The sequence below is a fragment of the Typopeltis vanoorti genome, chromosome 22 (genome assembly GCF_054136105.1).
Source record: "Typopeltis vanoorti isolate ZY-2024b chromosome 22, IOZ_Tvanoo_1.0, whole genome shotgun sequence".
NCBI lineage: Eukaryota > Metazoa > Arthropoda > Arachnida > Uropygi > Thelyphonidae > Typopeltis > Typopeltis vanoorti.
In genome coordinates, this window is record NC_143570.1 from 56,266,101 (window position 1) to 56,280,854 (window position 14,754).

Consider the following 14,754-nt stretch of genomic DNA (forward strand, 5'->3'; position numbering starts at 1 on the left):
TTATGGGAATATAACAAAGATCTATATTTAAGTTTTGTCGATCTGGAAAAGGCATATGACAAGCTGCCAAGAGAGAAGCTATTCAATATGCTACAGTTATATGGTGTCAATGGGGCATTATATCATGCAATACTTAGTCTTTATTTGAGTTGTAAATTAGCAGTTAGGATTGAAGGAAGTACAGGAAGATGGTTTAATGTTAAATCTGGTGTGAGACAAGGATGTACATTATCCCCTCTGTTATTCATTATCTATATGGATCACATTTTGAAGGAAAGTGGTATTAAACATGATATCAAAATTGGAGATGTTAATGTCAGCTCTTTGCTGTATGCAGATGATGTTATACTTCTAAATAAATCAGCTACAAGTCTGCAAGATTCTCTGACTAAATTGAATAACTGTTGTAATAGATATGGTATGAAGGTCAGCAATAAAAAGACGATGAAAATAGGCAGAATCATTGAAAATGTCAACTGTGTTGTGAATGGAAAACCTGTGGAACAAGTAAAACATTTTACCTACTTAGGCACGATTTTTAGTGAAGATGGTAAATTAAATATGGAAATAGACAACAGAATCAACAAAGCTGGTATGGTAGGAAGTCAATTGAATAAATTCATATGGAATAAGAGAGAAATTAGTTGGAACACTAAATTAGCTGTGTACAACAAGATAGTGTTCAAACCAGTTTTAACTTATGGATCTGAAAGCTGGGTCAGAAGTAAAACAATTGACCAAAGACTAGAGACCACAGATATGAGAGTCCCGAGAAAGATTATAGGCATGAACAGATGGCATCAATGGCAATATCATATTAAAAATGAGGATATTAGGAAAGTACTTGACATTGTCAGGATCCAGGAATGCGTTAGCAGAGCTAATCTCAGGTGGTATGGTCATTTAAACAGAATGGGAGATGAAAGATTAGCGAAACAAGTGTTCTCTGCCAGGTTGGCAGCAAAACGACCCAGAGGAAGACCAAGACATAGTGGATTGATATGGTACAAAGTGCCTTAGAAGATAGAAATATAAGATCTGATAATGTTGGAGTCTTGACAAGTAACAGACTGATTTGGAGGAAAATTGTAGATAGGAAGTTAGTAATGATGTAATTTTTTTTCATGTAGTATTATCATATGCTGTACACCCCTTGAGGGTACATGGCAGGAATTTGATGATGATGATGATAAAACCATCCAACCTATGGTTATATCAGTGGTTGCTTTAAGATCGTTTTGTTTTATGTTTATCAGAATTTTTCAGCTTCCCCATCCTCATGTAGTACAATAGATTCAAGTACAGGTATCCCTTACTTAACACGGATTTGATTATCACGGCGAAATTAATTGCGACAGTCCCTTGATATACGCAGCAAGAGTTTTGATTAATGCCCCTTTAAATTTACCACGCAAAATCATGCTTATGCCACGAAGCTGCTAGCCTCGTGGTTATCCAAATTCTCTTAATGATCTGTATGAGAACGTGAAAGTTTTATTTTTCCCACTAAATATGACATCATTGCTACAACCCATGGATATGGGCGCCATTGCAACTTTCAAAGCCTATTATCTTAAAAAGACATTCTCAAAGGCAGTAGAAACAACAACGGGAGAAAATGCAATTACGTTCCACAAATTTTGGAAAAAATTTAACATTAAACACACAATTGAAAACATTCGCGACTGGGAGGAAGTGTCTTCTAGTTGCATGAAAGCTGTTTGGAAAAACCTTCTGCCAGAATGCGCTAATGACTTAGGTTGTTTTCAAAATCCTGCGAACAACGTGGTCAAAGAAATCGTTGCAATTGGTGAAGACCTCGGTTTTGATGGTGTTGATGCAGAAGATGTTAAAGAATTATTGGATTCAAATTCAAAAGATTTCAGTGACAATGATCTTCTTGAAATTGAACAATGCACATATGAAGACAACGAATAAATGAAATGTGAAGATGGTGTTCCAAAGGAAATAACAGTCAAAGAACTGGATGGAATATTTCACAGTTTAGAATCACTTAAGCAGCAAGTAATGGATATGGATCCAGATGTTAATCGAAGAATGCTTGTTTGCCGAGGTCTGGAGAATCATTTTGCTTGTTATCATAGAATTTATGCAGATAAGAAAAAAAATAAAACTGTTCAAACAACTCTTTATAACTTCTTTTGATTAAAAAAAATTGCAGTAACTAATGTAGGTATAAGTATTTATTAAACATTTACTTTCCATTCATTTTTTATCTTTCCTAAAAGAGTACCATATAAAACGAACTATTAGTACAGTAATCGGTCAGGGACAAATTGTACTTTTTTACCATTGATTATTAGATTTGATTAATGATTTTGATATACGCAGTAACATCGAGGGATTAATTAACCGCATTAATCGAGGGATACCTGTAATCAGTACAATACAAGTGATAATAGTGGATAGTAACAAGTAATACTACATATGTTATAAAAAATAACCTACAATTATTTTTTATGTGTTAATATAGGGATTGATAGTTAAAGAAAAGACTTAGGAATAAAGATGAGAAAATGGAAATAAATTAGAAGGAACTGTACATTGTGGGTAACTAAGGGCCATAGACATACTGGTTACTATACAAATGTGGGCAATAGGATCAGTAAAAAATTAAATGACTGTATTTTTGAGGGGACATGTATACCATATAACTGAGACATAATGTAACATTTAGAGTAATTTCTATATTATGCATTTAAAATAAATGTCGACATCATTTAGTCCCATAATGTGGTCTTCTCAATATTTTTCTAAAAGTGCATTTGATGTTACACACTTTATTTCGTTAGACAATTTATTGCAACGGCTTTTGCTAAATATTCAAACTTTCTTTGTTTGCTTTGGGAACTACCAGCAAGTTCTGCTTCAAAGTAAACCATAGTCCACATTATAAACAGAAAAATGTTATTTCTTACGTATAGTATACAGTTATATAGATAAAGTTTTTGTAAGGGTAAAATGTTAAGAATGGCTATAGCTCTGATTATTCTGTTTTGTCTTCAAATCATAGGAAGCAGATTGTTGAAGTAATCTCCACCCCAACAAGTGATACCATATTGCAGTGAACAATTTAACCATTAATAATATAAGCATCTCAAAAATGCTGAATTTGCAAATTTTTTTACATGATGTATATTCTGTTGATCATGAACCTCAACTTGTCTGTTAAAAATGTGATATGGGAGTTCCATTTCAGGCTGCTATCAATATCTAGATCCAAATATTTTACTGGTTTTGTATTTTTAACTTAACTACAGTTAGAATTTTGAGTACCAGTATAATTCATTTCATGCCATTTTATAGTCCATGAGCTTATCTGTTAAGGTGAAATACAGGGAGACCTCAGTTTACGCCTCACTTCTGTTCCTGAAAAAAAAAACGGGCATAAACCAAATCGTGGTAAAAAGAACTCAATTTTAATGGGAGGTACAAAGTTATGTTCAGCGCAGTCAAAAAATATGTGTAACATTATTATATTTAAAGCTTTTATAATACATACATATATATTTGTTAAAATAAAATTATTAATAATGAAAACAAAACAAAATTATATACAAAAAATATGAAACTTCGAAAAGATATTATATATTTCTATGTTGAAGTTGCTGGTTTCAGATCACCTGCATTTTTTTTTTTGAAAAAAATATCTAGTGTTAACTGCCTAGATTTTCTTTTTCTTTCTTTAAAGAGTTCAGTGTAAGGTCGAATAGATGCGATTACACTCCTTTCTATGTTCGCACTCAGTTCCCAATCGTAGTCCATTTCGCAGAGTTCATCAGTTAATGTCTCTATACTTGCAACGATACGCTGTAAATCGACCGTTTTTATATCTCTCAGGGGACCTTCTTCATTTTCTTTCTCCTTTGGATGTTGACTAAATTGTTCGGCTAATACTTTTAAGTCTTCATTGGAAAGCGGTTTATCATGGATCTCTAAGACTTTTCTCACATCTTCAGCTATAACATCGTCCAATCCTACCTCTCGCACAAGCTTGTAACGTCTTCAATAACATTCTCCTCTTGCTGTAATTCCTCGAAGTTGTGCATAAATGCTGGAAGAAGTTTTCGCCATGCTCCTTTTAAAAACTTTTCTGACACTTTGTCCCAAGCTGCCTCGATGTTGTTAATGCCCTTCAAAATATCGAATGACCGCCAATAGTCTTTAATAGTTTTTCCTGAAGTGTCCAAGACTCTTACTATTTCCATAAATGTTATACAGAGGTAATAGGCTTTGAAGATTGATAATCCCCTGATCCATCGGTTGCAAAGCAATGATGTGTTTGGGGGCATGTAAACAACCTTGACATCAAATGGTGCTCTTACTTCAGCAATGTTCTGAGGATGTCCAGAGAAGCAATGCCATGGATGGCAAATCATTTTCTTTACAGAAGCGAAGCACGGTAGGACAAAAATAATTTGTGTACCAATCTATAAAAACTTCTTGTGTAACCCAAGCTTTCTTGTTCCATTTCCAATAGACTGGCAGCATGGCCTTAGACCCTTGAAGATGCATAGTGTCTGTGAATGGTACACCAACATTGGTTTAAGCTTCAAAGTTCTGGAGACATTTGCACCCAACAAAAGCGTAAGTCTATCTTTTGCACCTTTAAAACTTGGAGCAGAACATTCTTCACAGGGAATGAAGGTGCGTGATGGCAATTTTTTCCAGTAGAGCCCAGTCTCATCAACATTAAAAATGAGATCAGGAGGATACCTTCTTTGTTCTTCACAGTCTTGAAATTCTTTAGGAAAAGCAGCTGTTGCCGTAACATCTACACTTGCCGCCTCACCACATAATTTGACACTATGGCACTTACTTCAAGACTTAAATCTCATACAACTGAACCAATCTTTGCTTCCTAAAAATGTTTCTTCGCCTCCATCTGTCTTTTTAAGATCCTCAAAAATTGTTTTTGCTTTCTCAGTTATAACAGTCTCCGTCAGAGGAATGTTATTTGATTCAAGTCATCCATCCATAATGATAATAATTTTTCTATTTTTTCATGAAGTTTACTCCTGCTATAACTTACATGTTTTGCATTTAGTACTGCCGTAGATGGGTGCGCAGACTGTTTTATTCTATCTGCATTTTTCATAATTGTAGTAACAGGTGATGGAGATAAGTTCATACTTCTACAGACATTAGCATGTGTCTGCCCATCTTCCATTCTTCGAATCACCTCCATCTTCTTTTCAAGTGTGATTGATATCCGCACCTTCTTAACAGCAAGTTCCGCTAACTTTTCTGCACTTCTATCAGACATAGTATGTAATTACGTACTTTATCAATTTAAATAATTATGTATGTTAAAAAAAAATTAAATAGAACAATTAGGTAGATTCTAGTGGCTTTGCGCTTCGCAACCATATGACTGGGGAAGGAGTGTCCCAGGTTTGATTCCCATCGAAGACGTGAGGAATTTGAGGATCTTCCTCAGCCACAGCAAAGTTAGCTGGTCTTGGGCACGGGCAGTAGGGTTTTTTCAACCAGTTTATCTGGTGTTTTTCATCCTGCAAGCTGGCAAACTGGCTCCGTGAACATATGCTATTACAGCCAAAAATATATCCCCCCAGCGGCAGGTTAGTTGACAGGTCAGTTGGGAGTGGTACCAACAAGAAGTCGCATCTAAGTAACACACGGACCCTGCATAGGAAGCGGGAATAACGCATAGCAAAAGAAGAAGAAGAAGGTAGATTCAACAGCAAAACTTGATTTAATGCATATACGTCGTACTCGGTAAACACTCAAACACTTGAATACCTGCTAGCGTCGTTTCTCAGTCAAATCACATGCGGGCATCCAGTGTAAATTGAACTGTCATAAACCAAGGTCTGCCTGTATATGTATTTAGTTTTATTTATTTTAATTTTAAAGCCATTATTGTTAAAAACCACTTATTTAATTTCAACATATCATGGCTAATCCTGTTTTATAAATCCTCAAGAGCGGTTTCAGTATTATATTAATGCTGTGTCATCAGCAAACGATATCATTTTGTCAGAAAGTCTGTACTCACAGATTATTTACATATATTAAAAAAAGATAGGTCCTTGCACCAAATCCTTTGATACTCTGTATTTTATTATTTTGGTTGTGCTATTGACTGTTCCACAGCTGATATATTGTTTTCTGTTATTTAAATAAGATTTGAACCAATCATCTGTAATGCCATATCTAGACATTTTTAAACGGACTAAGTCATGATACACGCAGTAGAACATTTTAGATATATCAAGAAAAATGGCAGCCGTATACATTCCTATTTATACTACTATAAATTGTTTTTTGAAATTCCAATAGCACTTTTTCCACATTAAATTTGGATCTGAACCCATACTGATTAGGTGTGTAAAAGGATATAGAATTTAGGTAGTTTATTAATCTTTGTTTTGTTTTTTTAAATTAAGTTTTCAATAACATTGGAGACTGTAGATAATACTGATATTGGTCTGTCTGTATTTTTTTCTAATTTCTAATTTCATTTTTAAATAATGGAAGAACTGAAGAAACTTTTAAGTGTTCTATAAATTCTCCATTTCCAAAAGTTTTTTTATGTGTAAAGAACTTAAACTTATGTTTAAATATAATATTTAGCTTTTGGATGTTTATATTATCATGTGTGTCTATATGTGTAAGACATTAGAAAACAGAGAGCTGCAAGTTGTTCAACTGTCAGGCAGACTGCAGACAAGACAATATAAAGGAACAAACAGGTAGATTATTATGTCTGTACACAAATGCTAGGAATATCAGAAACAAAGGGATAGAGTTTGTTGCCTTAGTCAATATGTTGCAACCTCAGATTGTAAGTATTAGTGAGACCTGGCTATCAGAATCACACCTACTAACTGGTATCGAGTGTGGCAGTATTTTTAGATAGGATAGAGAGGACAGGAGAGGATGGGGTGTGCTGCTAATGATATCAGATGACTGGATTCCAGTTAGAGTTGAGACCTATGATTGTAGTACTAGTGCAATAGTAATTCATGTGGCAATGAGTTTGAAGCCATCTGGTGTGAGGTGGAATCTAACAAGATTAATTGCATAGTGGGGTGTTGTTACAGATCTGGTGGATCGGTTGCTAGTGATGAAGAAATGCATCATCAAATAGAAAAGATGAGAATGAAAAGAGTAATCATAATGGGAGACTTTAATTATCCAAATATTGATTGGGAAGCAGCAAAATCTCATGAGAAAAATGAAAATGCATTTATGAAGCAGTTGCAGGAGGACAACTTCTTCCAGCATGTGACAGAAGGAACTCAAGGGCAAAGAGTGTTAGATTTGATTATAGTGTCAGAGAGCATTTCAGTTAAAGACATGACTATTCTGCCTCCGGTTGGTGACAGTGATCATGCGGTACTCACTTGGGAAGTGATCAAGTTTATGAATGTTCCGTTCAGAAAAGGATACATGCTGAACTAAAAAGCAGGAAATTATACCAATTGAGGAGTATACTGAGTTTAGTGGAATGGGATCGGTTGCTGGATGGAAAGAATATTGACAGGGAAGCATTTAAACAATACTTAAATGATGGGATATCAGAATGTGTCCCGAGAGTTCGAAGAATAAATAGAGTAGGAGTCAAATGGATGTGTAAGCTTATTAAGCATGAGATTCGTAAGAAAAGGACGATGTGGAAGGAATACCGTTTGCATAAGGATGACGTCCATTATTAATGTTACAAGCAGTAGGCTAGAATAGTCACAACTGTTTTATGGTAAACAAAGTTGAGTATGAAAAGAAACTGGCTCTTCCTGCTAATGACAACCCACAAGAATTCTATCAATATGCTGTAAGTAAAAGAAAAAATGAATATGAAAGAATAACTCTTCTAAATCCAGATGACGTGAGGGTTACAGTTATACATTGTAGTTCTTTACAGAAAGAACTACAATATATAACTTCTTCCTTTCTATCTAATGGTTATAAGAATTGCTTCATTAAAAGAACTTTGAGCAGTTTTAATATGTCTTCCTCTTCAAACACAGAGGAAATAACGCGCATTACTATCCCTTATGTACTAGGCATCAGTGAACGTACAGCAAAAGTTTTAAAACCACTGAATATTTTTGTTGCCTTTCGACTGTTTAGAAAAATCTCCACCTTTCTCACTTCTCCTAAGGACAAGCTTCCACATCTTAATCATCCAGGTGTCTACCAGATTCTGTGCTCTTGTGGATTATCTTATTTCGGACAAACGGGAAGATCTGCCTCTATTTGGCTAGAAGAACACCAATCTTATATTGAATACTTTAAACCTGAAAAGTCTGGACTTTCTGAACATGCCATCTTCACTAGACACAGAGTTCATTGGAGAAAGACAAGAGTTCTTCACAAAAGTCAGTTTCTCATGGAACGCCTTTATAAAGAAACATGTGAAACTCTACTTCATTCTCATAACTTAAACAGATCCGACGGCTTACGTCTATCCCCTTCTTTATGGGAGATAGTACTTTACAAATCAGCTAATCTATCCTAACTTTTTATTGTATTGATTTTTTTTTTTTTTTTCTAGGAAAGTTATTGACCTTCTTAGTTATCTTACACCAGCTACTTAGGTGGCGCTTTTTGGAATTGTCAGTTAGTGTTTAATTTTGAGCTTAATGTACTGAAGATGTGCTTAATGTACTATCGAATAGTAGAGGTATGTAAGTTCATGTTCACTTAAAACCTTGATATTCCAGGTCTACCTACTGACTGATGAGACCTCAAAAAAGATTGAAACCGGTCTGGGTAGTGATCTCTTCTCTTAATGTAAAACAATATATATACATCTCTTAGGAGCTGGGTTTTACATTATGAAAGAATATTAAAGTTAGTGAGGGAGCTTGCTCCACCTTTGCATGGAGTTGCCCTGGTGTTGTGCTATCCAAGTGATCATTTATACTTGGGCCTGCCGATAGTTTTTTTCGGCATGAAACTCTATGGATTTCGATCCGAGTTTCGTACCCGGCTATTAAAACATAAAGGGATTTACCATCCCCTTTTCTATTAATTGAGTTCTATTGTTGGTCCTCTTGAATTATGAGATTAAAAATCCATTTAATATGAAAAAAGACTTAGAAAATTTCCTGTAATTGGCAACCAAAATCAGAACTTGGTTGATTTTGAGTCTATATAATTGGTTCGTTTTCTGGTTTTACATTTAGATTACTTAATACAAGTGCAACAGTCAATTTATTTATGTTGTTACTTATTTATTGAAGATGTATGTAAAATTTGTTTGGATTATTTTCTTTATTTTCTTAAGAAGCATAAACCTATGATAATTATCATTAAATATTATTATATCTTTGTATGGTTAATAGTATTTCTACAATTCTTTCATTCCAGTGTTACAGTCAATTATTTATTTTTCCTATCTTTAGATATCCTCAATTCTACTCTATGATATATTTCAATATAAGAAATTAGTTTTTTACTTTTTTTTTTCTTTTTGTTCTATTATGGTACTAATCTTATATCATATTGTTTTAGTATTTTCTCCAATTGTTCATCTTCATATACAAATCCCTTACCATTTCATATTAAAAATGTGCTGTTTTGATTGCATATTTTTCCTCTATTATGAATTACATCCTTTTTTTCACACAGGGTTCATTTCCAATTTGTGCATCCAATTTCCGTTTGCATGAGACATAAATGAGTAATAAATGAGTCCTCATTTGTTTATCAGCCATAGAGCAAGTCTGATGACAAGACTGCCATCTACTATCTTCATACCATGCACATGCAGATCTACATTGTCTGTGAATGTTTCATGTGTGTTAATTTTTTAAAAATAATATCAGTCCGTTTATCATATATAGGGTACTGTTTAGTTCCAGCATACATGGTAGCAACAAATTATTTTTATTATTTATTTAATTTTATTTTTTGCATGCAGCTGTCTGGTTAGTTCTGAATTTTATACAGGGTGTTAGTTTTCTTAGATCACATGGATAGTACCATATGAAATATAATAATATTTTTATATTTAACTGAGCTGTTAAAACTAATTCTTTATTTCTGTGGTGATATATTATCTTTTGTAATTAAACATTAAATTAGAACTTAACATTAATAATAATTTAAAAAAATCATAATAAATATGAGACAGGCATGCAAGCATGTGAATGAGTCAGTAGGGTCTGCTGTAATTTTCTGTGTGTGGGGGTGAGGGTGCAGAGTTGCCAGCATATATCCAATTTTCTTTTAATTAACCTTTTCTACTCATATATTCAAATAGAATCAACATAATGACAAAATGCATTTAAATTACAGTGATAAATCATAATTTTGCTAATTGTTCAAACAACTTTATTAAGAAGTGGAGAGTGTGAGTTCTCTGAACACATCACTGCATATACCACTTGCCCAAGGATTATGTATCACACACACACACATATATATACATGATACAAAAAAATTCTATGTATATGAATAAAATATGCAAACATCATTTAATTTTTAATCAGCCTTCAAAATTTATAACATGTCAAAACATTTGTACATTCCTACCTTCCCCTGAGTGGGCACGAATTTCATGATTGTCATGCCATTCTAGAATGCACCAGTAACTATGCATCACTTCCCATAAGGACTTACATAAATCCATTAGGCAGGGTGTAAAACTCTCCATTGTAATATACTAAAAATAATTAATGATATGTATATAAATAAATTATCCAAACAGCACATATTTAATTAATGATTTAAAATATCAAAATAAGTGAAAAAAATTTTCTGATATCATCTTAGTGGAATTCAGTGAATATCTAATGTCAGTATGAAATGGAATATTACATCACGTAGAGGGTATGCACTGAAGTTGCACCTCATTAAAATTAGTTCAGATTAATGTGAATTCCTTATTAGTTTACAAATTTCAACCTTTAATTTAATATGTACTCAGTTTCCAGACTGTTGTTTTCATGACAACACAGTCTGGAAGAACATATTGCAGCATCTTGCATAGCACGGTTTTGCTTATAGTTTATAATTTTTAACAATTTCAAAAAAAAAAAAATTAATAGTAGTGCAGTATTGTACACTACTGCATTACCAACATCTGACTCTACTAAAACAGAACCGTATTGATTTAGCATATCGGAGTAATAGCTGTATCAATACACAGTTCAATGCAGCAAAGTCATGGTTGCTCTACAAATTTTTTTTAATGACCTATAGTATGTTTTTATATGCAGTTATGAGTGGGAAGAGGAAATGCAACAAAGCTTAACAAACTTAAATTTATTTATTTATGCTTATGGCTACATGTAACTGGTAAGTGAAAAGTACAATCACAATTTCCAAAAACAAATGATGAAAATCTTAACATATAAAAGTTCATTACATAAAAGGCACAAACTGCTTTCTAAGTCTTTTTTTTTTTATTTTTTAAATAAAGCAAAAGTAACTTGTCATAATCAAGCCAGGGACAATTATCATCCTGCTGCAACAAGTATGACAAGGCTGCATGTTCTCACAACACTTCACAACATAAATGTAGCTGTATCCGAGGTTTAACTAGAGAGCAGTTGTGTCTTGTGTGAGAAAACTTGATCCATTAGAGGAGGCCCATTTCACATTGTATCATCATCTTCTAACATGAGGAGGAGTTCTGCTGATACTATGACGAGGACTATGAGAGTGACTACGAGAATAACGTCTTCGTGGTGAGACGGGACCGTGATCTTCTGTTTCCTCCATAACCACTGCCACCACCACCACCACCACCACCATACCAACTACAGGTCAAGATCCAGGCTGGAAAGCCAATTCAAGGCCTCATCCGTCACCTTGTGGATGTCCTGTAGGCCACCACCGTGAAGTTGGCGGATTGGGCAGTCGTACACAATATGAGTCATCGTCTGAGCCACGGGAGAACAATCACAATAAGGGTGATCTGACAGCTGCCATTTATGTAGAAGGTAGCCACATCTGCCCTGACTGGTACTAATCCTGTTTATCGATGACCAAATCTTTCTAGGAAGATCAAAACCAGGCTGCGGAGCACAGGGATCTTCTATCAAGATGCCGTTTGTTGGACCAATATTCTCTCCATATGTCAGATATTGATGGCAGCGCAGCTGAAGAGAGTTTGTCCATGGACCAGAGAGGCTTTCTAGATTTGAGGCGAAGACTAGGTGGGTTTATGAAAGTCTGGTGTAGGGGCAGGAGTGGGTTGCTCATTGCTTTATTAAATTCCTTAATCGAGGCTTGTCTTCTCCGTATGTGTGGTGAAGCAATGTTAGATAGAACAGGCAGCCAGGAGAGAGGGATGCTTCTCACTGTCCCACTAATTGTGCACATGGTAGAATTTAGCTGGGTGTCTATAATGTTAGTGTGTGTACTTCTTTCCCAGACAGGGGCAGAATATTCTGCTGAAGTGAATGCAAGGGCTAGTGCAGATGACCTTAGGACTTCTGCACCACAACCCCAGGTTGTTCCAGCAAGCCTTAAAATGATATTATTTCTGGTTTTAATTTTATTGGAGAGGTTGATGATGTGCCTTTTATAGGTTAGGCTTCTATCCAGGCTCACTCCAAGGTATTTTGGGTGAGGCTTGTGTTCTACCATTTTTTCACAGAAAGAAAGGTTGAGTTGTTGATTCACCTCTGCATTATACAGGTGAAATACTGAGGACACTGTTTTCGTTGGATTTGGCTTCAAGTACCACTGCTTGAGGTACTCTTCCAGGGTGTTCAGGTCTGTATTCAAGGTTGATTCTATCAACCTTGAATACAGATCTGGTATGAGGTAGATCATACGTGTAGATGTTAAAAAGTATAGGGGATAACACAGAGCCCTGAGGAAGACTGTTGTGAAGGAATCTGGGCCTGCTCTTTTTTCCACCAATATGGACCCAGATCTTTCTGTTGGAGAGAATAGATTCAAAAAGTTTTTTTACACTTTATAATATTTCCTAGTTTTAGGAAACTTAAATGGTTAACACTAAAGAAGAAAAAAAACTTGAAATCATAAACGATGCTTTATGATTTCAAGTTTTTTATGATAATTTATAAATGCTAAAAAAGTACGATAAAAGAATAAACATGTCATCAGTATAAATGCTAATTAATGAATATGATGATAATTTAAGATAAAGCAAAAAGTCTCTATAGGGATGGTTTTATAATCATCATCATCATCAATTCCCTGATATATGCCCTCAATGGGTGTTTTAGGCTACCATGACAGCATTGCATGACTAAGTTTACATTATTAATAATTTCATATCAACAACTTTCCTCTAAATTAGTATATTACTTGTTCTCCAATATTATCATATCTAAAATTTTGTTCTTCTAAGGCAATTATGATTGAATCAATCCACCTAGACCTTGGTGTCTTCCTCTGAGTCTTTTTCTTGACTTCAAAAACTTGTTTTACTAACCTTTCCTCCCAATGTATTTAAGTGATCATACCACCTTAGATTAGTTCTACTCAAACATTATTGAATGCAAGCAATGTCAAGTTCCTTCCTAATGTCTTCATTTTTAAAATGATACTGCCCCTAATACCACAGATACAGCAGAACTGTTGTATCTGTGGTCTGTAATCTTTGTTCAAGTGCTTCATTTCTAACCACTCTCAGATCCACAACTTAAAACTGGTTTGAACACTGTCTTGCAAACTGACAGTTTAGTATTTTGGCTAATTTCTCTCTTATTACATATAAATTTATTTAACGGGCACCTCCCGTTAAATTAAATTAAGTAACGGCACCTTCACACCATAATAGCTTTCCTTATTCTGTTGTCTATATCCAGATTTAACTTGCAATCTTCACTAAAAGCTGTGCCCAATTAGTTGAAATATTTTACTTTTTCTATAGGATCGCCATTTCAAACGTAGCTGAAAATTTCTATGTCCTTTCTATTTTTATAGTTTTGGTCTTTTTATTGCTGATTTATTATTCAGAAATATAACAATTACATAAAGCAAAGATATAAGTTTGATATCTTCAATTCTAATATCAGGTTTAACGGCACTTTCTTTCATAATTTGATCCACACAGATGATGAATAAGAGTGCAAATCACATGCATTTGATTTTGATTTTGCATTAAACTATATTCCTGTCTTTCCTTCCATTATAACTGTTGATTTACACCTTAAATATAGACTACGAGTGTAGTATGAAAAGTTCTCAGCCTAACAATATATAAATATAACAATATATAAATGGCAATGGAAAAACAAATTTATAATTTCAAAATTATTTTTATTTTTCAACATAATATCCCTTAAGACTAACACATTTATTCCAGTGATGATCCAGCACCATTATCCTGTCCCTGTAGTGGTTTTCAGTAAGATCTGTAAAATAGCCCTCTAAGCTGCAATCACCTCTTGATTCGAAGAAAAACACTCACCAACGAGGAAGAGTTTTAGTTTTGGGAAGAGATAGAAGTCAGAGGGAGCCAAATCTGGGGAACAGTGTGGATGTTCCAACAATTCGTAGTGCAGATCCCTTAATTTTCCCATTGCCATAACAACTTTGTGGGCAGGTGCATTGTCCTGATGAAAGAAGATTTTTTCTTCTGCAAACAGGGACTTTTCTCATGAATTTTTTTTTTTGTCTAGTCTGATTAAAAGATCAGAATAATATTCACAGTTATTGTTTTACCCCTTTCAACATAATTAATAAACAAATTGCCTTTAGCATCCCAAAACACAGATGCCATGACCTTTCCTGCTGATGGAACCAACTTTGTCTTCTTTGGTGCTGAACAACCGGCTT

General features: G+C 34.4%; 1 protein-coding gene across 1 annotated transcript in view; it reads right to left on the reverse strand.

Annotated features, from left to right (window-relative positions):
- Vps50 (vacuolar protein sorting 50) overlaps positions 1-14,754 on the reverse strand; it is a 664,618-nt gene that overhangs the window by 327,574 nt on the left and 322,290 nt on the right. Inside the window, exon 11 of the mRNA XM_090411754.1 lies at positions 10,528-10,657. Within this exon, the coding sequence (XP_090267880.1) occupies positions 10,528-10,657 (130 nt within the window). The remainder of the gene's footprint in view (positions 1-10,527; positions 10,658-14,754) is intronic.